This window comes from Halichoerus grypus, chromosome 3 (assembly GCF_964656455.1).
Source record: "Halichoerus grypus chromosome 3, mHalGry1.hap1.1, whole genome shotgun sequence".
Classification (NCBI taxonomy): Eukaryota; Metazoa; Chordata; class Mammalia; order Carnivora; family Phocidae; genus Halichoerus; species Halichoerus grypus.
This window is the reverse complement of record NC_135714.1, coordinates 21,486,251-21,509,503: the sequence shown is the minus strand read 5'-3', so window position 1 is coordinate 21,509,503 and position 23,253 is coordinate 21,486,251. Positions and strand designations below refer to the sequence as shown.

The window sequence follows — 23,253 nt, the reverse complement described above, 5'->3', positions numbered from 1 at the left end:
GAAGTCATTAATAGAAACACAGGTCAAGAATGTAACCAAGGGCATTCTTTCAGAGTCCAGGGCTCAAAACTGAACACAAGTTCAAAAAACAACAACTTGGAATTGTGCCTAAATGTGTTCAGGAGTGAACCGGACTTGGGATGGTTGGGTTCTAGCCCAGTCCCCTACAGTGTGTGCCCTAAGGAACATAATCAAAGCCACAGTCTCATCTATAAAACAGGAATACCACCTATCTTGCCTATCCCAAAACAACATTACTGAAGATAATGTGAGACACCATAAATGCTTTATGAACCATGATGTTATAGTCAACATACGGTGGGGTTATCTGGAGGATAAGAACAATTTATCTTTTATCTCCCTGATGTAGCATAGCACCTTACCATTTTAAGGCCTCAAGAACAACTTTCTAGAGCAAAATAGTCTTCTGAAGACCATGGGGTTAGTGACTGCAGCACTTACTTCTGGGAGAAATTCTGGCAGGCCAAACACTGGATAGCTGAATAGGACAATTTAGACTATTACATACAATTCTTCAGATATGAATAATTGGGAAAGCCAGGAACTTACAACAAAAAAGAAAAAAAAAAAAAAAAACCCAGGGGACCTGGGTGGCTCAGTCAGTTAAGCTCCAACTCTTGACTTCCGCTCAGGTCATGATCTCAGGGTTGTGGGATCGAGCCCCACATCAGGCTCGGTGCTCAGCGTGGAGTCTACTTGAGATTCTCTCTCTCCCTCTGCCCCCCCCCCACTCATGCTCTCTCTCTAAATAAATAAATTTTAAAAACAAATTCCAGAATCAATGAAAGGGTCAATGAGTTTTATTTTAATATAGAAAATATTGTTAAACTATTTTATTTCTAGAGAATAAAAAGACAAAAAAAATCACTTAGCTCTAGGAAAACTAGAATTATGTCAAAGTCTCTGTCATGTTACTAGAAAAGAAGGTGCCCATAAAGACTTAGCATGATAAACCGAATTGAAATAGATCCAAGCCTTACTAATAGCACAAACCTTGGCACAATACTTGGATCAATTTAATAACAACTTAGTGAAGTGAGCAAGACACAGACAAAGGTAATTACAATGGGAAGCAGACTGTTGTAAGACAGATAGTGAGTTAATTATATGGCCCCATTTGCCTAGGACAGTCCTCATTTGCACCTGTCGTCCTAGTGTAATTATTAATAGTACCCTCTTTTACTCTCTAAACAGTTTGGATGATGAATTATATGTCACCATATCCATAACAAAAACAATGATAAGGTAGACAGAGTTAATGTTACAGTAAAGGCACAATTTTATTTAATTCATTTGTGAAACAAGAATAAATAGGCTTTGTACACGGAAACTCAGATGTTTTAGAAGACAAGATATGTGAAGTGTGCTAAACTCTCAAAAAAATATATTACATAAATGCAAGGCCATGCCGTGACCCTGAAAATGCCTGGGGGAGGAGGGCTGGAGAGGAGCAAGACCGGCTGTGAGTCAGGCTGGAGCTGAAGCAGTACGGACACAGATCCCGATCCACACCCCTGCTGCCCTGCCCCCTTCCAGTGCGTAACAGTATTTAATACGAAACTCCTGTTAAGGGAAATGAAAAACCAATGGAACAGGAATGGGAAAGGATTTTTTTTAACGAAAACATATAATTGCCAAATATTCTGACTAAAGAAAGTGGAAATCATTTGGAGGAGGGGGGCTAAAAGATTTACTAGTTGAAGCAGGGGTTGTGGTAACATCCTAGAAAGAGACCAAAGGTACTCGGTTGAATGTTTCAAGGCCATAAAATGATTTCAGAAGTTTCTGGCTCTTTACAGACAGATCTCATAGTATAGACCATTCATTCTCAGCTTATAAACTGGTTGTATTTAAGAGTGTGTATCTGCCATTTGAAACACATCTTTCCACAGAAACTGTTATGATATTTAAGTACCTACCTACTGCAGCACAAAAGCCCACTTAATCCATATGTATTGAACTAGATAGTACCAATGGTGTTTCTCAAATGACATGCAACCAAGGACACATCAAGAAGAGGGTAGCCATTATACTACCTCAGAGTCAGAGGGGACAGAAGCAAGACCGTCTGGATGGCAAGCCATGGTAGGGTAAGAGAGAGTCTTCTGGTTTCTATAGTGGTTGCTTTGAGGGACAAGAAGACACATGAACAGAAATAGTCTAAGACAGAGGGGTGCCTGGGTGGCCCAGTCAGTTAGGCTGATCTCAGCTCAGGTCTTGATCTCAGGATCACAAGTTCAGGCCCCACGTTGGGCTCCAGGCTGGGCATGGAGCCAACTTAAAAAAAATGTAAAAATAAATAAATAAATAAAAAGCAGTAGTCTGGGAGAATTCATTCTTATCAAATATCATAAACAGAAAGATAACAGCAGCTGGTAAGTTAACTGGAAAAGCAAGAGACAGGAAGAAAACCCAGGAAAGAGGTATTACAATTGTCAAGACAAGACATAAAAAGGGTACTCAACTAAAAATTGCTGAGGCAAGACAGCAAACTTAGAACTCAAGAAATATCCTAAGTACAACTATAAAACAATAAAGACACTTTCTTAAGCTCTGTCTCAATAATTTATATGATGGTTCTTAGCCATCCTAGGTTACAGAGCCGTCTTACTTTCACAAAAGCAAAGAACCCTCTCCCCAGCAATATACATGCATACATGCACACCCTGCTTTCCGGTAACAATTAATATATTATTATAACGATTACTGTGTTACACGTTTAGGACTTCCAGTAGAACATATTAAGAAAACTTTAAGGTAGAACTTGGGCAAAGTGAAATCACAAAGCACAGGGGCAGGAAACAGTATCTTTTTCAAGACCATCACAGTAGCCAAATATAAATACTGTGCCTGAGATTATAAAAACTGTTACAAAAGTATATATTGCCAAAAACAACTATAGGACTTATTAAAGGATAATGTGGGCATCAGAATCACCAAAGGACTTGTTAAAATACAGATTCCTGGGCCCCCCCTCCCACATTTCTGATTCAGTAGGTCTGGGATGGGTCCTGAAAATTTTCATTTCTACAGGTTGCTGCTTTGTCCAGGGAGCATATTTTGATTGATTTTTAGAGCAATCTTTTAGAACTATACCAACTCCTTTTCATCCACTTCTCTCCCTTAAGGCCCAAAGATTTGGCTGCACTGACCCACTTTGTCCTCTGGATTTATCACCTTTCCTTCCTCGTTCTAAGCTATATGCAAAGAAGAGTGTCCCAACCTTTTCTACCAAAAGACATAGACAGCCTCCATATTATTTTGAATTGCCCAAACGGCAGTTGAAAAAAAATGTTTAAAGAGAAGAGGTAAGTGAAACGACAAACAGATATTTGGTGCTTAAAAGATTTTGGTGCTTTGGAGAATATCAAAAAACTGTACACATATTCCGAGAGAGGACTTCCTTGTAAACAACAGAAGGGTGTTTCTTCCATAGACTCCTATTTACAGGTGTTTAAAATCACTACTTCTCTTCTAAGATCTCTACATATCAATAAATACACTCCAAATAAAAATTAAAAATAGAATTTGTAGCTACAATGGTCATAGTGACAAATTTATAGAAAGAGTATTTTTGAAACAAAAGAAATAAAGTGTAGATTTTAACCATGTCTTCCTTTATCAAAATGATACCTAAATGTTCTTCTTCAGTCATTCCCTGCCTTTTTTTCTGCATTAGTATAAATGCGTGAGTTTTGCTTCATTCTTACAGTACCATTTCTTCCAGGTACCAGAGCTAATTTCAATCTTGAAAAGCAGAGTGGTCACCATAAGTATATCAGGAACTGATGTGCTATACAGTTAAGAGACCTGTATACAGTGAACAATGAAAATTAAAGAAGAATAAATATTAACATTAGCAGAGTCTCTGGAACTTGCCTTTTTTTTTTTTTTTAACATTTTATTTATTTGACAGAGAGAAAGAGAGAGAGTGCACAGGCAGGAGGAGCAGCAGGCTCCCTAATGAGTAGAGAGCCCGATGCAGGACTCGATCCCAGGACCCCAGGATCATGACCTGAGCTGAAGGCAGACGCTTCACCGAATGAGCCACCCAGGTGCCCCTGGAACTTGCATTTTTAAAAAATTCTCAGTTACCTGTTCTTATAAAAATGGAATGAAGTCTATGTGACTTATAACAGATCTTGCTTTGAAATTCATTAGTGTAGTCATCTCTAATTTCGGTTGCCCAGACCCCACAGGGATATACAATCTAATCCACTCTTAAGGGAGAAAATATGAGAACCTCCATTTATATTTAATTTTATCTCAGTTTTCATTTATATTTGTGAACATTTTCAAAAAGCATAACAGTATAATAGAATGCATGCATTAAATATGTCTCGTATAATAGTGTGTGTACATAGATACAGGTGTATCTACTATATCTGTACCCGACTTATACGTAGCTACTTATTTGTAAATCGTACTAGGGAGGGCTTAGCGATGGAGATTGATGATACACATTAACATAAGAAAGCAACACACATTAGAAATCAAGCCCATAGGGTTTCTATGAGAAGTCCATACCATAGTCCATGCAAAGTGCTTATTATAGTGTGAAACAAATGGTAAACACTCAATAAACGTTTTATATTATTTTAGTATATAAATCCATAAATGTAAGTTTGATAATTCCTACAATAACAAAACTGAAAGAATCCATCATTTCCCAATTGTGGCCATTTAACCCTTTTTTTTGATTAAATACCTATTAACAGTCTCTGCTACTCTTATTATATGCTTATTGCTATTATTTTCCAGAAAGAATTAAAGTCTGTTTTTACGATAGCACGTTAACTATGAAACTATAAAAATTCCAGTATTCAGGAAAATGCCTCAATAATTATAACTTAACAGACAGCAAGGACTCTTTAGCACCTAATCTCTCTTCACCTTACCTTTGCTCTGCTTGTCCTTTCAGGTGAATGCCAAGTGATCCTTTGGTCAAATAAGTTGTACTGGTCCGTTTGTGCATATAATTACACATAATTACTAGCAGCAAGATACTACTTAATAGATAATTTTAATCATACATATCAATGCTTTAAAATTCTAAACATATTCTATTACTAAAATCAACATGAAAAGTCTTATTGTGGGTCCCCTCCAACACGAAGCCTTCTGAAGGAAGTTGTGTAACTTTATTTTTATACTTTATAATTCCGTGGCTTGAGAATTTCCCATCAAATATCTGTAGTTGGCAGAAACAAACTGTGCTAATCAGCCTCTAAAATGGCTCCCAATGACCCCAACATCCTCACATCCATACCTTGTCTAACAGCCTCCCCTTGAGTATCAGCTGGACCTAGTGACTCCCTTCTAACAAACAGAATTTGGCCAAAGAGTAAAGGGATTCCAATTCCAAGATTAGCTTACAAAAACACTTTAACTCCCATGTTGTCCTTCTCTTGCTCTCTCTCAGAGGTCCCTCCCACTCTCTCTAAGGGAAGCCCACTGCCACATTACGAGCTGCCCTATGGAGAGAGCCACGTGGCAGTTAACTATTAACTCCAACCAAGAACCAGTGAAGAACTGTGGAGCCAAGAGCCACATGAGTAGGCCCCGAAGTAGATCCACCCGACCCTGATAAGCTACCCCTAGATTTCGGACCCAAAGAAACTGTGAGATGATAAACGTACATTGTTGTAAGCCGCCAAATTTGGGGACTGGGTAGGGGGAATTTGTTACATAGCAAAAGATACTACATAAGTGAAAATTTTAACTTAAAATTTTCAGTAAAAATATACATGCATTTATTCCTTTGGAAACAGTACTCCACGTAATTCAAAACTTACTGATCCTATTTTAAAATGTATTTTCTAGTAGGTTTTTCTAACCCTACTTTTGCCTACTTTCATAGTGACTCTCCTTGTTTCAGACACACATACATCTGTGCTGTTAACTAAGTTTTCTAAGAAGTACAGAGACATATGATGACAGAGGTGCTTTTCAGGCAGAATAGCTAAATGTAAGAAAAACTGAAATACCAGGTATAAGTTTTTTTATATAAACTGGTTTTAAAGTTAATTATAAAAATCAAACAACTGATAAGAACATAAATTCTAAAATTATTTATTCCAAATGACATCAGTAAAAGGTAAGCATGGATATAAAAAGGAAGAAAAATTAGGGGAAAAAAGGATTTAAAAAAAATTTTTTTTAAAAAGAGGAAAAGTAAAACCAAAGTTCATGCACACTGGAAACTATAATAAAGGTTTCAGTCACAAAGCAGGCAATAAGAATGTGAATTCTCACTGCTTCCTAAACTGTGTTCAAGGCAACAAAACCATTCATTTCTCTTATTTAAAAAAAGTATTTCTTAATCAAATACCTACACTTTCCAAAACATCTTCAATATTGGCAGAATAGACAAACTTGACTGTAATCAAAAACTCAATCTAAACAGGTCACAGATTGAGCATACAATGACACCTAATCTTTTTGATCTTGGGCCAGAAGACAATGACCTGGAGAGCAAAAGCTTTTCATCCTGTTCCTAATCTACAACACTCATGTCCTCTATTTTCAATTTGAGAACAGCTCCAAAAAACTGCCACATACTTACTCTCTTACTTGTCTAAGTATTGCATATAGTATACACTTTAAATGTTACCTTCCCAATGAGGCCTGCCGAGAGAACCCTATTTAAAATTACAGCTACCCATCATCTACCTGTCCTCATCCCCCTTTTTCCTGCTTATTTCGTTTTTTGTTTAGTCTGCCTTTTCACAAGCATCCAACAAAATGTCCACTTAAGGGCTGGAAGATTTATGTGCGATTCTGTCTGTTTTGTGAGAAAGCATTTACTCATACGACCAAAAACAAAAAACAAAAGCAAAAGCACTAAAGAGAAAAAAATTAAGTTTTCAAGTAGCATTTTCAAATGCTAAATATTTTTCTAAATTTTAAAAAAGTTAACATTTTAAACCAAAATCACAAGAAATTAAGTATTTTATTTTTTTGACTAAGGTTTCCTATTAAACTCATTAAGTTTCCTAATGATGACTGCTAGAAACCCATACTAATACTACCATTTACTTCTTTAGAAAAGAGACACTTCAACAAGAAATATAAATCAAGATGTAGCTATGCTGATCAGGAGGCACCGAAACAGTCCAAGAACCACGGAACTAACAACTCATTCCTTAAAGCCTACGACACACACCACTCTCTAAATCAGTGCGTCCAATACAAGTTAATTAGTCTACACATGTGATGTTAAGTTTTCAAGAAGTTACATTAAAAAGTGAAAAGAAACACATGGTGTTAGTTTTATATTACATTTTATGTAATCCGATATGCCCATAATATTATCATTTCCAACAGGTAATATTTTAAAGTTTATGTTTTACATTATTTTTCTCATATTCAAAATTTGAAGTGCATTTTACACTTATAACACATCTCAATTTTAAGTGCCCAACAGCCAAATGCAGCTAGTAGCTACCATACTGGACTGTGGATTTCTAGGTTCTGTAAGGTGCTAACAAAATGTAGAGGCATACCTTATTTGCTTTTGAATATTAATATTAGAAGAAACACCAAGAGAAGAATAACATCTCCTGCTTCTAAACATTAAAGCTCACCTATCATACAGAGTTTTAAGGTCTTTTAAGATAAGCTTTACATTTTAACATAAAGTTTTTAGTTCTAACCTTTATTACAAAGTGTTTCGAATTCCACTGAAATTTAAAAGACTCAAGATGAATTCCACTGAAGTATAAATTATATAGCCATGCATGCTTACTTTGTTTGGCACAGTGACAAATGATAACACTTCACACATTTGAGCATTTAATATCTGATGATGAGGTTAAAAAGATTAAAATAACTTGTAATTCGAGAAAATATTATGCAATCAGATACATTTAAATAGGCTGTCAAATACCTGCATAAGCTTAGTTAATCCCTCTCTGTCTATATATTATATGCAAGTTTAACAGATCTTTCCTTGGAGGGTATTTTTAATGATTGAAAAATGTGAATTTTTGCTATTCTTTTCAGATTTAAATGTTTCTGTAATTGCGATATAATAAGAAATATATTTGGTCTTTGTCCTTGGTTCCTGGCACAGAGCTCTTAAAACTCTTGGAATTTCCTGAGTGATATGAGTGTATTTTGCCCCTTTTGGTAACACCTGAATTCATGCTGAGAGAGGACTTAGAATGGGGCCTCTAGATCACTTGGAATGGGGCTGGTTAGCAGAAAGACCAGGCGATTAGAGGGATGGGACTTTCAGTCCTGACCACTGAGGAAACTGAGCTCTATAAAAACAAAGAAATCTGTTCCATGCCTTTCTCTTAGCTTCTGGAGTCACCAGCAATCCTTGTCATTCCTTGACTTATGGCTCCATAACTCCAATCTCTGCCTCCATTGTCATAGGGTCATCTTTTCCCCAGTGTCTGTGTCACCATGTGGTGCACTCCTCTCTTATACAGATACCAGTCATATTGGACTAAGGGCCCACACTACTCCAGTATATCCCTGTCATAACTAAGTATATCTGAAATTACCCTACTTCCAAATAAGGTCACATTCTGAGGTACTGGAAGTTAAGACTTCAAAATACGTTTTTTTGTGGGGGACACATTTCAACCCGTAACTTGGGCCTTTACAAAAAAAAGTCTGCCAACACCTGATTTGGAAGAATTAAAACTAAGGAGAAGTAGGTCCAGAAGGGCCACTGAACAGTGAGGGGTTTCAAAGAGGAGAGCTAGGATTCTGTTTTAGACAAACTAACTTCAAAGCAAAAGAGCGAGCCCTCAAAAGATGTCAGGCAGAAAGCAATATATGTAGGTCAGGAATCGACACTGGCTTAGAGATGAGGAATCAAGTGTAGCCTATAAAAGGATGAGCATTAGCAAGGTAAATGTGTTACAGAGCAAGTCAAGAATTAATCTTTAGAGAATGTTACTATTAGGTAACAATGTGATTAGAGAATGTCACTGTTATATAACATTAGATGATAATGCAGAAAAAATGTAATTTAGTATCATATAAACTAAAAGGAAGCATCTCAATCATGACAAATATAAGAAAGAGACTGAAGAGGCCTGAAAAACAACCAGGGGACCTGGCTAGAGTAAGACTCCAACCAAATAAAGAAAACAACTTCTAAGGAGAAACTAAGAGGGCCGCCAGAGTGATGCCAGGAGGAAGATGATAATGCTTAAGAAAGAAAACATGATTTATTTGTACAGTGGGTACAGTAGATCATTACATCAGTGACCCCCAATAAACCACATCTCCTGGCATTCATGCCGTTGTATAATCCTCTCCCACACAGACTGTGAGCTTAGCCAAATAACCTGCTTTAAGCCAATTTGATATTAACAGGCACCGGCAAGGCAAGCAGAGGCACGATAAGCACTTTCACACGGGAACTTGTTTTCTTGGAACACTGTCCCCTGAAAGCCAGCTGCCATGCTGTAAGGAAGCCTGAGCTAGATTCTGAATGATGAGAGACCGTGTGGAGAGACACTGCGAAGGCTAAGAGGTCATCATTTCAGCCCCAGCAGAGCTCCCAGCTGAATGCAACCACAGTGACCTCAGCCCATACCAAAGGGAACAGAAAACGTACCCAGCTGAGCCCAGTCAACCCAGAGGATCAGGAGAAATGATAAACTGTTGTCCTAAGCCACTAAGTTTTGTGGTGGTTTGTAAAGCAGCAATAGATAAAAACTGACATAGTCAGAAAAGGATGCATGTTTGAGAAATGCAAGAACATGAGACTGAGCATTCTTATAAAACTGGGAAGACTTGTATATGTGCATGAGGAAAAAAGAAAAAAGGTGTAAATACAAAGGGAAAATTAGAATGCAAAGAGAAAAACTAAAGATACTGAAGATGAAGCTGAGTCACATGATGAATAATGGGAAAATTTAAGAGAATAATAGGGAAAGCTTTCCACCTACTTCATCGCTTTCATCTACTTCAATTCCACCATCTTTGTCATCATCCATTTGTTTATGTATTGTTTGAAGAGCTTCCAGACTGTATCTATCTTCTTCTGTGAAGCATGGTGGGCTCAGTGATAGGCAGGGATCTGAAAGAGAATAAAGGGCAATCACTAACTCACAATACCAAAACATAGGCTATATAGTTAAGAGAATATACTTTAAAAGAAAAACAACATATTAAATTTCAGACTAAGTCATACCAACAGGTTTTTACAAGTCTAGTAGAGTCATCGAAAGTATAATACATGAACACAACTCACTAAAAATAAATAATTCAATTTAATGGATATTAGGCAACTACCACCAGGAGTAACTCCAGTACTGACTTCAGGTTGTCTATATTCTTCCACATCTTGAACCACTTTCTTCTTATCCAACCATTATATTTACTAATTATTTCCCCCCAAAACACAGAAACCCTTCCTTAAAAAAAAAAAGAAAGAAAAAAAAAAAAAAACCTAGAAATCACAGAATACAAGGTGCTATTTCTGAAGAATCCAGTTTAATTAAAATGTGAATCCAAGAAAATATAGCAGAGAGTACAAGAAAAAGGATATATAGAAGAGTCACATGATACTTAGAAACTTTTTTTTCACTTTTCTATTTAAGAATCAGAGTCCACCCATATAAATACCTTTTAAAATACATCACTTCCTAAATTTAACAAGGAAAAACTGGGGGGAAAAAAGACTGAATTTTTAAAAATCTTATTCCTCATGTTTTCTTTAATATATATGTATTGGTTAAACCTCTTCCTATGGAAAATGGGTATCTAACAATCTAACAATTTAGAGACAATTTAAGGCTTTTCAAAGCTTAAAACCGATTAGTAAAAGTTACTTGTTGACTCAAATAATAAACAGCCCATACACTAAAATGAAAACCTACTGCCAAAACTTCATTCACACCCAATCTGGCTGACTGGCAAATTGACAAAGTCCAAGGACTTACTTCTACTATTTTGCCAGGTCACTAAAATACCCTTTTAAAATATCATCAGATCCACATATATTTCTAGAATTAGAAATGGCCTAAAAGTTTAAAGTGGTTACTAGCATAATAGAAGGGTTAGCCACAGTTTGGTCTTCCCAACAATAGTTAAAAATCTAGTTTATCATTCTGGCCTTTTATAAATTAACTGTCTGATTTTGTACAAATCACTTGTCTTTGTGTCTTAGTTACCACACCTATAAAATAAAGTAGTCTAGATGTTTACTAAGATCTACTGCAGCTATAATGGCCTAAGAAATAATCTGATTCTGTGCTTAGGAAAAAAAAATTGCAAGAAGCCACTACTAGAAACCAATTAATAATATTTTTTTTGGTAAAAGAATAATGCAGATCTGTATTACATCCATGTTCCAGTTGTAACTCATTTGGAGGAGTTACATTTTTAATAGTTTTAATTCAAAATCTAATTTTAATTTCTTTAGTCTTGGAAGAGAAGCAAACAGAAAAGGAAACTTTAAAAAGGGGAACTGAAATCCTAAGGTATGTGACGTGTGTGTGTGTGTGTGTATTTAAAACTCTGATCAAGGTTTGCTAAAATCTAAGAACTTGCAGGCACAATGGTCAATTATGATCCCTACTTCACAAAACAACCAGAACCCTGATATGCCTACAAGTTCAAACTCATTTGTACTTATTTTGAATGGATGTGAAGTAAAAGATAAGCAACCAGGTACCCTACCATATGGAATAAAGAGGATCTGAATACAATGTGTTATTGCCTCCAGCAGACCTATTTTTTTTTTACATATTTTATTTTGCTAATAAATATATGAAGTGATAGTGTTATTGCAACGAGTATACAAGGGTTAGTTAGCATCACTCACTGATTAAATAGGCTTTGTTGTCAACCCTGTCAAACTCTAAAAGAAGTGAATGATGAGGACTCTAAAAACCTTATAAAGCTTTAAAAGAAAATTAGGAGGAACATATGATCTGAAAAAAATTCACGTAAAAATAAAATTGGTATTTTTTTACTTAAATTAACTTATTTAATAAAACACTACCTTTCAAGGTCTGTTTTAGGATGTAACTTCTCCAGGAAGTGTTTCTGTATTATATCTGCACTATCTTCTAGGGATTAGTTCCTTCCCTGAACACTATTCCATCCATTCGACAAATGTCTATTAACTACCTACCATGTGTCAGGCACTGGAAATACCATAGTGAAAAAAGAAGTAAAAATTCCTCATGAGGGGCGCCTGGGTGGCTCAGTCGTTAAGCATCTGCCTTCGGCTCACGTCATGATCCCAGGGTCGTGCGATGGAGCCCCGCATCGGGCTCCCTGCTCCACGGGAAGCCTTGCTTCTCCCTCTCCCACTCCCCCTGCTTGTGTTCCCTCTCTCGCTGTGTCTCTCTCTGTCAAATAAATAAATAAAATCTTTAAAAAAAAAATTCCTCATGAAACTTGCCGCATAGTGGGGAAGGTGAGTATAACAAGATAAAAAAGGAAAAGGCAGAGCATGTTAGTGGTTAAGTATTAAGGAAAAGAATAAAGAACAGATATGAAATGCCAAGGAATTTGAAATCTGATTATATTTTATTCTCAAATCATTCAACCTAAGTCCTCATTTGATGTTGTACTTTATTAATCTCTAACTGCTTCATGGGTCATTTTGCCCACACAACTGAGCTTATGAACAAGGCAGAAACCATGTTCTATTTCTCACAATCATAATACCCAGGACTTAGCTAGGCAATTTTGTGTCTCTGATAAATTCTGTTACTTCATATACTAACTAAATCATAAATTTCTAGGCTTCTATACTATGCAAACCAGTGACAGGCATGAGGAATTAAAGGCCTAATACGAGTATCCTGTACTCAAAGAAAGCTCACAGCCTAGTGAGAAGGGAAGCATGTGGACTACTACATTAGCTTAGGGACCACTGAAAACACTACTTGTAGGGTACAAGGAGAGCATGGAGAAAGGGCACCAATACAGACTGGGAAAGAAAAGTCAGATGTTTTCTAGAGGTAACCTTAGGAAGTTTTAAATGACCTATAGTTGATGACTACAGGGAAGGACAGAACTGCATGCCTGGAAAAAGAAACATCATATGTTCAGTGGCATGAAAAGAAAATGAACATTCAGAGAAATGCCACCAGTTAATATGTCTGGAATACAGAGAATATACTGGAAAAAAAGAGATCAGGTTAAGAGACTGGAAAGAAGAGGCCAGATCTCTAAGAGTCGTTTTCCAAACGAAGCAATTTAGATTTTTATCCTGAAAACCATGAGAAGCACACAGGGGATTTTCAAGGAGAAGCCTAACACAATCAGATTCATTACAGAAAGATCATTCTGGTGACAGTGGAAAATAGAATGGAGGCAAGGCTGGGAAGCACAGCTGTCAGGAAGTGCTACTGTAATCCTAGCAGCCTGCAATACTCCATGCATCCAAGGAATGGAGGAGGGAAATGATGAACATTGCTCTAGGCTTTGGTGTTTTGCCAAGCTAGAGCAGCAGAAGGAAAGACAGGAGTTGAGGATATAGCAAGAGTGATCCATTTCCCCACATAAAATTTTATCTCCTTTCGGCACAGTGACTTAAGGACTAGAAATCTAACTTAGAATAGCTGAGAATTCTGAACCCCATTACCTGTTCTAAAGTCTTTTTCATTTCTTTCTCAATTGTTTCCCTTCGAGGTTAATTCAGCACAAATGATCATTTTAACTCAAATTAGCTGACCTAAATTTCTTTTCAAATACACAAACTGTTACAAAAGATCTGTGCATATAATGAATCTGATATAAGGGTTTCAAAGGCAACTGCTAAAATGCCAAAATGGTTCTCCTTTGCCAACATCTCATTGACATCTACGTTAGCTATCCAAAATGCACCAGCGCGTATCATGTATTCCATAGCCAGAAACATGTTTCTTAGATATCGAAACAGAATTCATTTGTTCAGTTAACCATGATATGGAGTGCCTGTAATGTGTCAGACCCTGTTCTTGGTGCTGGACATCCACATAACAATTAAGACAAATTTCCTCTGCTCGGTGCCCTCACTTTGTATTAAATGCAGCATGATGTGATAAATCTTTTTAGCATTATACCCTGAGCATTCCTTTCTTTTCTCTGAATCAAGAAGAACACTTTCTACTGAGGAAAAAGAAATCAGCTGAAAGAGAATAAAACTTAACCGAAGTCAGCAAACAACACCACTGTTAAATTCTAACTTGTTCTCCTCTACTCAAAGCCAAACAAATGCTTGGTCTGATTCTGCAGAAATAAAGTTGAATGAATTAAAATGACTTCACCCAGGGAAGCCTGTGTGGCTCAGTCGGTTAAGTGTCCAACTCTTGATGTCGGCTCAGGTCATGATCTCAGGGTCATGAAATCAAGCCCCACGATGGGCTCTGTGCTCCACGTGGAGTCTGCTTGAGATTCTCTCTCCCTCTGCACCTCCCCACTCTCTAAAATAAATAAAATCTTAAAAAAAAAATTTTAAATAATTTCACCTAATAAGAAACATCTATTACATTCTAGAAACCAATGCTATTTTCTGTACATAACTTAATCCCTACAACCCGGTGTGAGACACATATTTTCTCCATTTTTCAGATGAGGAAAGGAGATTCATGAGTAACATGCTCAAGATCACATCCCCAGAAATGGCAGAGCTAGGATTCAAATGAAGTCTTCAGGACTCCAATCCATGCTCCAATGTCAATATAATGAACATAAATGGGTCAGTGTCCCCAACATCAGAGGAGAATAAAGTACTGCTACCACAGATACTGCCAAGACCTGAGGAGCTGAGAACACCAAGAAGCATAAATGTGTCCCACAGAAGGGGATCCCTAGACAGTCCATGAATGATACGGAGAATCTAGAATATAAACCTACACTTCCTACATTACCTTTCTTTTTCATAACATCTTCACCTCAATTCACACTCCCCGTGAACAAACCTTGATAGTAAGTTTATTACCACAGTGACTGATATATTTGTTGAATGATTTAAATATACATAAATATTAGAAGCCAAATAAATGAACTTCTGAATACAAGTTATTTATCTAGCAAATACATAGATGCCGGACTCTAGGTTAGAAGCCAGGTATACAAAAAAGTAAAACAAGTAAATAAAGTTAAATATGGCAAGTGCGATGACAGACATATAATAAATATATAATGGTGGCAAAACTAAGGGAGTAGGCCTGTCTACATGAATAGCAAGAAAAAATTCAAGAAGTGCTCTTTACATTTCTTCTTAAAAGATGAGCAAGCGTTTTCTAAGAAGACAGGCATACGCAGGGACATAATCTCCTAATAGTTATTATACTAACAAAATAATGATGACAATAACTACTAATTATAGAGTGTCTATTATATCCAACTATAACTATATTATATATTATGCATTTCGCTTTCCTAGAAAGTAGGCACTATTATTCTCATTTAATTGGATAACTAAAAGACTGGCAATATCAGTGAGGGCCAGATTATGGAGGAATTATTCTAAAGTGAACATAAAGGAGAAAAATCTTAATAAATATTAAATTACTCACTGAAAGCTCCTACTTATAGTTTCCCTGGCCTGCAAAGCTCTTTCTCCCAAATCCGTCCACGGCTGGGTAACTCCCTTCATTCAAACTCAAATGTTTCTCCTCAAAGGCCATCTTACTTCCCTATCTAAAACAGCTGCACTTTGACTCTGTGTGCTGTACTGTTCTTCAGAGCACTGTATCACAGTGCACTATGTTATGTATCTACATATATGCTTACTGCCCAGTTCCCCCACTGTAATGCAATCATGAGATTACAGGCTTTTGTTTTGATCAATGAGCTTTCCTGAGTGCCTAGAACAGTGTCTGGCTCACAGCAAGTGCTCAAAAAACGTTTATTGAATCACTAACCTAATTGGTTTTTCAATATAAATGTTTGAAAGAGAAAAACTTTTCAAGAAGTTACATGGCTGATGAGAAAACTAAGATGTAGAAAATGACAACAAAACTTCTTACCTCTTTATGACACTAATATTAAATCGACCTAATTAGTAGAAATCTATTAACATTACTTCTCCAATTAAAACCATTCAGTGGCCCCCTAAAACCAAAAGTCTATTTATTCATTGTCAAATATTACTGTTTAAATATTTATTGAACAAAATATAGAACATATTATGCAAAAATAATCGAGGGAAACTTTAAAATAGGTCTTCCTTGAGGCTTTTACACTCATGATAAAGATGAAACTTCATGGGGGAAAAGACTAAGCCAGTTTTATTACTATATATTATTACTTATATATATATTATATGTATATTACTACTATACATAACGACACCTAATAAATAATGATGCCTGAATTTTACATGCAACCCATTACATTTTTGGTGGCATTAGGAAAGAGAAATTGGATTTTAATAAGTGGGGTTAGAAAAAAGAAAAAAGCAAGAACTCAAACAGGAACTAAGAGAGCTCTGGGACCGACAAAGCCTAGTTTGGCTAACTGAATGGTTCTCCATGAGGGTGCCACTCAGTGCTCTGCCCGTCCCCCTCACACTCACCTCTCTCCACACTGCTGCTATGAACATGCAGGGGAGGGGTGTGGAGCCCATGAATGTTAAGCAACTAGAACGCTCGGGCCAGTCCCACACAGCAGAGAACAGCCTCGTCCTCGGCTGTGCCAACAGTCCCCCAAAGAGAGGAAGAAAACAACTACTAGCAACTGCTGGATGGAGGAGCAGCGGGATATGAATCTGGAAAGACAGCCTGGAGCTGTCCTCCACTGAAGGACAATGAATCTCTGGAAGAAGCAACTGATGATTTTTAAGTAGGACTGTGACATAATGACAAATGTAACAGAGAGAAATTACAACTTATATTTTGTGTAGTGCTTTCCCATATAGTCGGTTTTATTTTAATCTGGAGAAGAAACTGTAGCTTTAGTTTACATGCTTGTTACCAATGAATGTCTGTTCCAACAGTCCAGGCAGGAAGTAACAGAATATAAGCCACAATCATGGCAGTGAAGATAGAAGACAGAAGACTGAAGTGACAACTGAGCGCAGTCAAAGAAAGGAGACAAATATGATTGACATTTCAGACCTACAAGTCTAGGTTAAAAAAAAATAAGGCTGAGCCCGACCAAGCACAGTTACAAAATGTGTTAAATGGGATTCCATTCAGCCTTCCATATTTAAGAGGAATAAATATTTATGCCATATTCTGTATTTTGTCCTCCCATTCAATCGATATATATAGGGAATATGGTTTGGAAACCTCAGAAAACAAGAGCTTCAGAAATAACTGAAGCTGAAAAAGTAAATCCAGTCTTTAGAAATAGTTTCCCTCCCATAATACCCTTAAGGTCAGCAAATTTCATGCAGAAAAGAACTAAGAAAGGGAGCCAGCCGACTCTTAATCACAAACCAATGACTCTAGCCCGTTAACAATGTGCAACATCATATACTGCCAAGAACTTGGCTTACCTTACGGGCAACTATTTATGCATCTCGTGATTAGGATTTTCTTAATTACCACCACTGAGAGAAATTCTTTAAATAAATATTGTTTGTATTTAGTACTTCCATTAATAGTTCAAACATTTATCAAATTAAATACTCCAATCTAAATATTTTGAGATTAAATGTTCTCTAAAATCTTCAGAGATAATTCCTTGGTATCATTTTTCAATAAACTAAAGATACGATTCAAACTCAAAATAAAAGTAAATAATGTCTTCTCTCTTCTGATATCCTCTTTAGGGCGAGACTGTCTTATGCCCCTTACATTTCCAGTGTCTAGCCTACCACCAACACCTAGCATATAGCAGGATTAATGGATGTTTCTCAAAAAATCTAATAATAAATAATAAAGGCCAGTGTATACTTTTTTAGAGAGAAGTTAGTTTCAACCCATTATCTATTATATTATTTGGTATATAATAGATATTCAAAATATGCTAGCATTTACTAAGAGCATATTACATGCCAGAACAACAAATGAGAAAGAAAAAGTTGTAACTGGTATACAAAATGCTATATACCAGAATGCTATAAAAATGCAGGTGGAAGACTCCAGAATCTCTAATATTTACTTGTACAATTAAAGTTCACCAGTTAAAGGAAACAAACCTTACCAATAGAGGGCTGAGAAACCACTGCAGATGTACCTAATTATGCCATAAGTGTTACAATAAACAGAAAATAAAGGGTCTTTACTTTAAACCCCTCCTGACTGATGACTGCCTCTTGGAGCTCTGAATCTCTTTAATCACTGACTTTGTAAAAAAAAGTACCTATTAAAATTAGTCTCTACCCTTATAAAAAGAAAGAAGTTTCCCCTAATTGTTAGCTAAAAATTTCCTTTAAAAAAGGTGCCTAGTTCAAATATACCTTCCAAATGTTTTAAATAGACCATCCGATACAAACTCACTCACTGAGGTCCCTTTGCACTTTCCAGGAACATTTTTCAGTTTACCATCTTCTGATTACTTCACTTCCACTTATTCCCCCACCCACAAAAAGCATCTTGTCCTTGCCACCTCAAACAGTTCCTGCTCATCTCAAAGAGCCTCTCTAAAGGTAGAAGACAAAAGAGAATGCCTCTGCCTTAAAACTATCTTAATACAAAATTCACTTACCAACACATCCCTCATCCAAAAAGTATCTTACATTTATATTCATGGTTAACAAATATGTTCCTTCAATGTATTTAAATACATGAGGGGTATTTACGCAGCTGTATTTCTCTCTGCATTCATTGATAGCTGCCTATTTCCATTGTGCTTTATAAGTTCCTAGAAAGCAGTAATATATCGGTTTATAACATTAGCTACATCTATCATATGTGGGAAAATGTTGAGTAGGCACAAAAAAAGAAAAAAAGTAAACAAGTGCACTGATTTATTCCCAGGATACCACAAACACTAGCATTTCAATTAGCAGCATGATGTGCACAGAATAGTGCAATAATTGTGTTGTTTGGAGGGAATATGGTAACTCAACGTGACAACCAGAACACTGTAAATGTACCTAATGACACTGAATTGTGTACTTAAAATGGTTACAACTTTACGTTATATGTATATTTTACACAATAAAGAAAAAAAGCTGTAGCCAAACACAAGCTATAGAGAGCAAAGATCATTAATACTATCTTACCCTATCAACATTTTGAAAGAGAACATTGTTGTTACTGCCTGGCATTGATCCAACAGCAAGACGCCCTTTCACTTCTCTCACAGAGCAAGAACTTAACAACAAGCACAGAAAATAAAATTAGTATCCCAATTTTACAGAAAGAAATGTTGAGGAGTTTGTACAAGGAAAAATTTTTTTTTTTTTTTTTTAAGATTAATTTGAGAGAGATAGAAAAGCGGGGGGTTGTGAGGAACTCAAGCAGACTTGGCACTGAGCACAGAGACCAGCACGGGGCTCTATCTCAGGAACCTGAGATCAGACCTGAGCAGAAACCAAGAGTCAGAAGCTTCCAACCAACTTCATCACCCAGGCCCCAGGAAATTCATTCGCATCCTGCCACTTACTGTACAACCTCAGGAGAGTCATTTAACTTCTTTGCCTTAACTTCCCGATCTGTAGAATAGGAATAATAGAGAGCAACTTTTGCCAAGTTGATGTTAGAATTAAATGAGACATCTACAGATAAAACACCTAACACAGTGTGTGGCACATATTTGGAACTCAGCAGACAACACTCAGTAGATACCTATTACCATTATCCAGAAAGGTGAGGGCATTAGCTAATCAACGGCACAAGACCAAGTCTCCTGCAATTGCAGTCTAGTCTTTCTATGCTATTACTATCACCTTAACAGATATCAAAAACATCATTTTTTCTAAATTAGACTTAACTCTAAATATCTTTTGGTTGATTCTAAAATCAAATAGACCCTAAAAGACAAGGAGAGAAGATAAAGAGGGAATAGAGCATTTATTGGGTAACATATGCCAGGTGCTTTACTTGGTTATCTAATTCAACTTCTCTCAACAGCCATGTTGGGATCATGCTTCTTCTTTCCATGATGAATAAACCAAATTCTCATATGCAAAGCAATATGCCCAAAGTCAAAGAGCTGGTTAACTATTTTGTTGAAATTAAAAAGAGCTTTATTTTTCCCCATCTCCCATAATACGTCAAAAGAAAAAGACTTCCTATTTCTAAAACTACCCCAAAAGGATATTCTGAAAGCAAATTCCAAAACAAGAATTCTAAAAGCAGGTTCATTAAAAGCAGTACTTACTATAAGTTATATTTCACTCAATGAAAGAGCTAAGCACCAGGCATACATGCACTTGTGAGGGTAGTCACAGGAGAGAAATGAGGCCACAACCAGACACTTGATAATTAGGATATTCATAAATCAAATATTTCTAAATTGGGAAATGCCTATACAATGTAGAAAGAAACCACCAGCCAACCCCTTCTCTTATGGAAATCACCTCCAAAAACAGATGGCCACTGGTTTTGTTTTGTTTTGGCAAGGGGAAGTCTCATAAAACCCTCCACACATTAAAGGTTTACAACTTCAGCTTCCAACACACAGGGTTCCTAATTAAAAACATGTAGTTACAAAGCTTACCGAAATCTTTATTGGTAATTAAAACATCAAAGCAGAAAATATTATAAAGGCATCTCTGAATTTTGAAGAAAATATCTTCCCAGAATTTTTTTAAAGCCTCTTTTTCCCCCCTGAGGTTTTGTGAATTTTTATTTGCTAATAAATATTGACCACCTACCATATACCAGATTCTGTTGTCATTGCTCTTAACATATTAATTCTAATTTTTACATTAAAAATGAAACATATTTATTACTATCTATATTTTTAAAGTAAGCAAACAGATTGAGATAGTTAAGTCACCAAAAGACAGTCTGCATTTTAAATTTATATCCATGGGGTCAGATCCACTAACTGTTGTCCTGCACTGCATATCTACTTAGAGTTATGGGTAATATTCATAAGAACTGTCAGTTCTACAGGGATGAACCATGGAGACTAAGCACATCAGTGCAAAGAAATCCTGAAATAACTGAGTACATACTAACATCTTAAGTATGAACTCAAAAAGAAAGTAAACCTGGTATCGAAACACTTGTAAGACCAAAGGTAACAGCTCTCCTGGTTCACCACTGAAGCCCTGGAGAGAGAGATCTACATCTATATCATCTAATCTACACCTGTATCTAACTTACTCAATTAAAAAGGCCAACAACAGGGCTTCTGGGTGGCTCAGTGGGTTGAGTGTCTGCCTTTGGCTCAGGTCATGATCCTCGGGTCCTGGGATCGAGCCCCACCTCGGGCTCCCTGCTCAGTGGAGAGCCTGCTTCTCCCTCTCCCTCTCCCCCCGGCTCGTGTGCTATCTCAAATAAATAAAATCTTTTAAAAGATAAAAATAAATAAAAAGGCCAACATTAAAGGATGTCAATTTTATCAGAAAAATTGTTCTTGTTTTTGTCAATGTTTGTTTCTTTTGTTCCTTCATGTCACATGCCCATACTCCATACCTTTCATTTCACTCACTGCTTTTGTATACCCTAAGAATTCCATTGATCATTTTCTAATGCTAAGATATTCACAGACAAAACAGCCTCTTTAAGACATCCAAAAGCTCCCCCCTCCCCGCAAAAAGGACATCCAAAGCAGCAGAGAGAAACTGGAGATGTCAGCATTTGTTAAGGAGCTTGTGAAGGGCCTCATGCAAAAAGCAGAATCAGGCGAAGCATCTGTTTATTAGTTTATGAGCAAATTGGCAGCTAATTCTAAAGGTCATTAATTAATTTCAGCCTCCAATATAGTCTTTTCTATCTACCTTTAACATGATTTTTCACACCATATAATTCTAACATCTATTTCTGCTTTGAAATACATAAGTAGGGGCGCCTGGGTGGCTCAGTTGGTTAAGCAACTGCCTTCGGCTCAAGTCATGATCCTGGAGTCCCAGGATGGAGTCCCGTGTGGGGCTTGCGTGGGGCTCCCTGCTCAGCAGGGAGTCTGCTTCTCCCTCTGGCCCTCCCCCCCCCATGCTCTCTCTCTCTCATTCTCTCTCTCAAATAAATAAAATCTTTAAAAAAAAAAAAAGGAAAAGAAATACGTACGTAGAAGGCAGTGAGTTCAGAATTACAGAGATTACTGGAGATTGCTCACATGCAGCCAACACAGTTTCTAACCAGTATGGCAAACATGAACACTTCCCAGAGGAACCTCTGTTCCCTAAAAGTTTTACTTCAGCTCTTCAGTAGTAATGATGTGCTGTCATCAACAAATCAACTTTCAGGGGTTCTCTCTAAACACCAGAATTTACTGAAGATAACACTGAAAGTAATTAAATTATTTAATCAATATATCAAAATATATGCACACAAATTAATACTGACCTTCCTAGTCAGAGATTTCTCCCTTACATACACTTATATACACTTTCTCCAACAACGCTGCCACTGTCCAAAACTCAGGGCACTCATGACTCAACTAAAAGAATTAGCCCCAAAGAATGTGCAGTGTTTTCTGCATATTCTTTAAAATGGTATAATTTCTTCCACTTAGTGTAGATTTAAACTTTAGAAACTGCTCAATCAACCGGAACAATGCCATTTCTGCTCCAAACAATCTATCAGGTGCCAGTAAAGAAAAAGATTTTCTCATATAGTCAAATTTCAATTCATTAACCCTCAAACTTACTTTTACTTTGTATTTTTTGGAATATGCCATTAATACCTTAAATTATTTTAAGTAATTGTAACCTAAAAAATAAATGCATGATAATGTAAGTTCCTGGAGGAAGAGTATTAAAAGATAAAAAAAACTGGCCTAAATATAGTCAACTGAGCCAGATATTTAGCAATTCAATACAAAGATAATATAAATTTTCATTTATTAAGATATGGTAATTCCTTTATTTCATAAATTTTCCAGATTTTCATTTAATTTGAACTAAAACCATTATAAATAATTGATTTAATTATGTGTCTTGTTCATATTCCCATCACCTAGAATACCACCTGGGAACAACAGCAAACACTCAAGTATTTACTGGATGAGTGAATCAACATAGAAACTGAATGAGTGATCATGGATTAAGCTGATTTATATTTATTTATATTTGCCTAGCTTAATTATACTAGAAAATTTTCATTTTTATATAGAACAATCAAATCAACAAAAAATAACCAAACCACTGAATGTGACAAAGTACCAAGCACTTCAGCTGACAATAACGCCATTCTTATAACTGCTCAAGACAAAAAACTCTAAGGTCATTCTTTTTTTAAAAAAAGATTTATTTAT

At 36.4% G+C, this 23,253-nt stretch overlaps 1 protein-coding gene across 4 annotated transcripts in view; it reads right to left on the bottom strand.

The window, feature by feature from the left end:
- The window catches only part of STIM2 (stromal interaction molecule 2), a 144,275-nt gene that overhangs the window by 72,746 nt on the left and 48,276 nt on the right, over positions 1-23,253 (bottom strand). For all 4 annotated transcript variants that reach the window (XM_036099868.2, XM_036099865.2, XM_036099866.2 and 1 more), the window contains exon 2: positions 9,936-10,066. In XM_036099868.2, coding sequence (XP_035955761.2) covers positions 9,936-9,983 — 48 coding nt within the window. In that variant the 5' untranslated portion in view covers positions 9,984-10,066. The remainder of the gene's footprint in view (positions 1-9,935; positions 10,067-23,253) is intronic.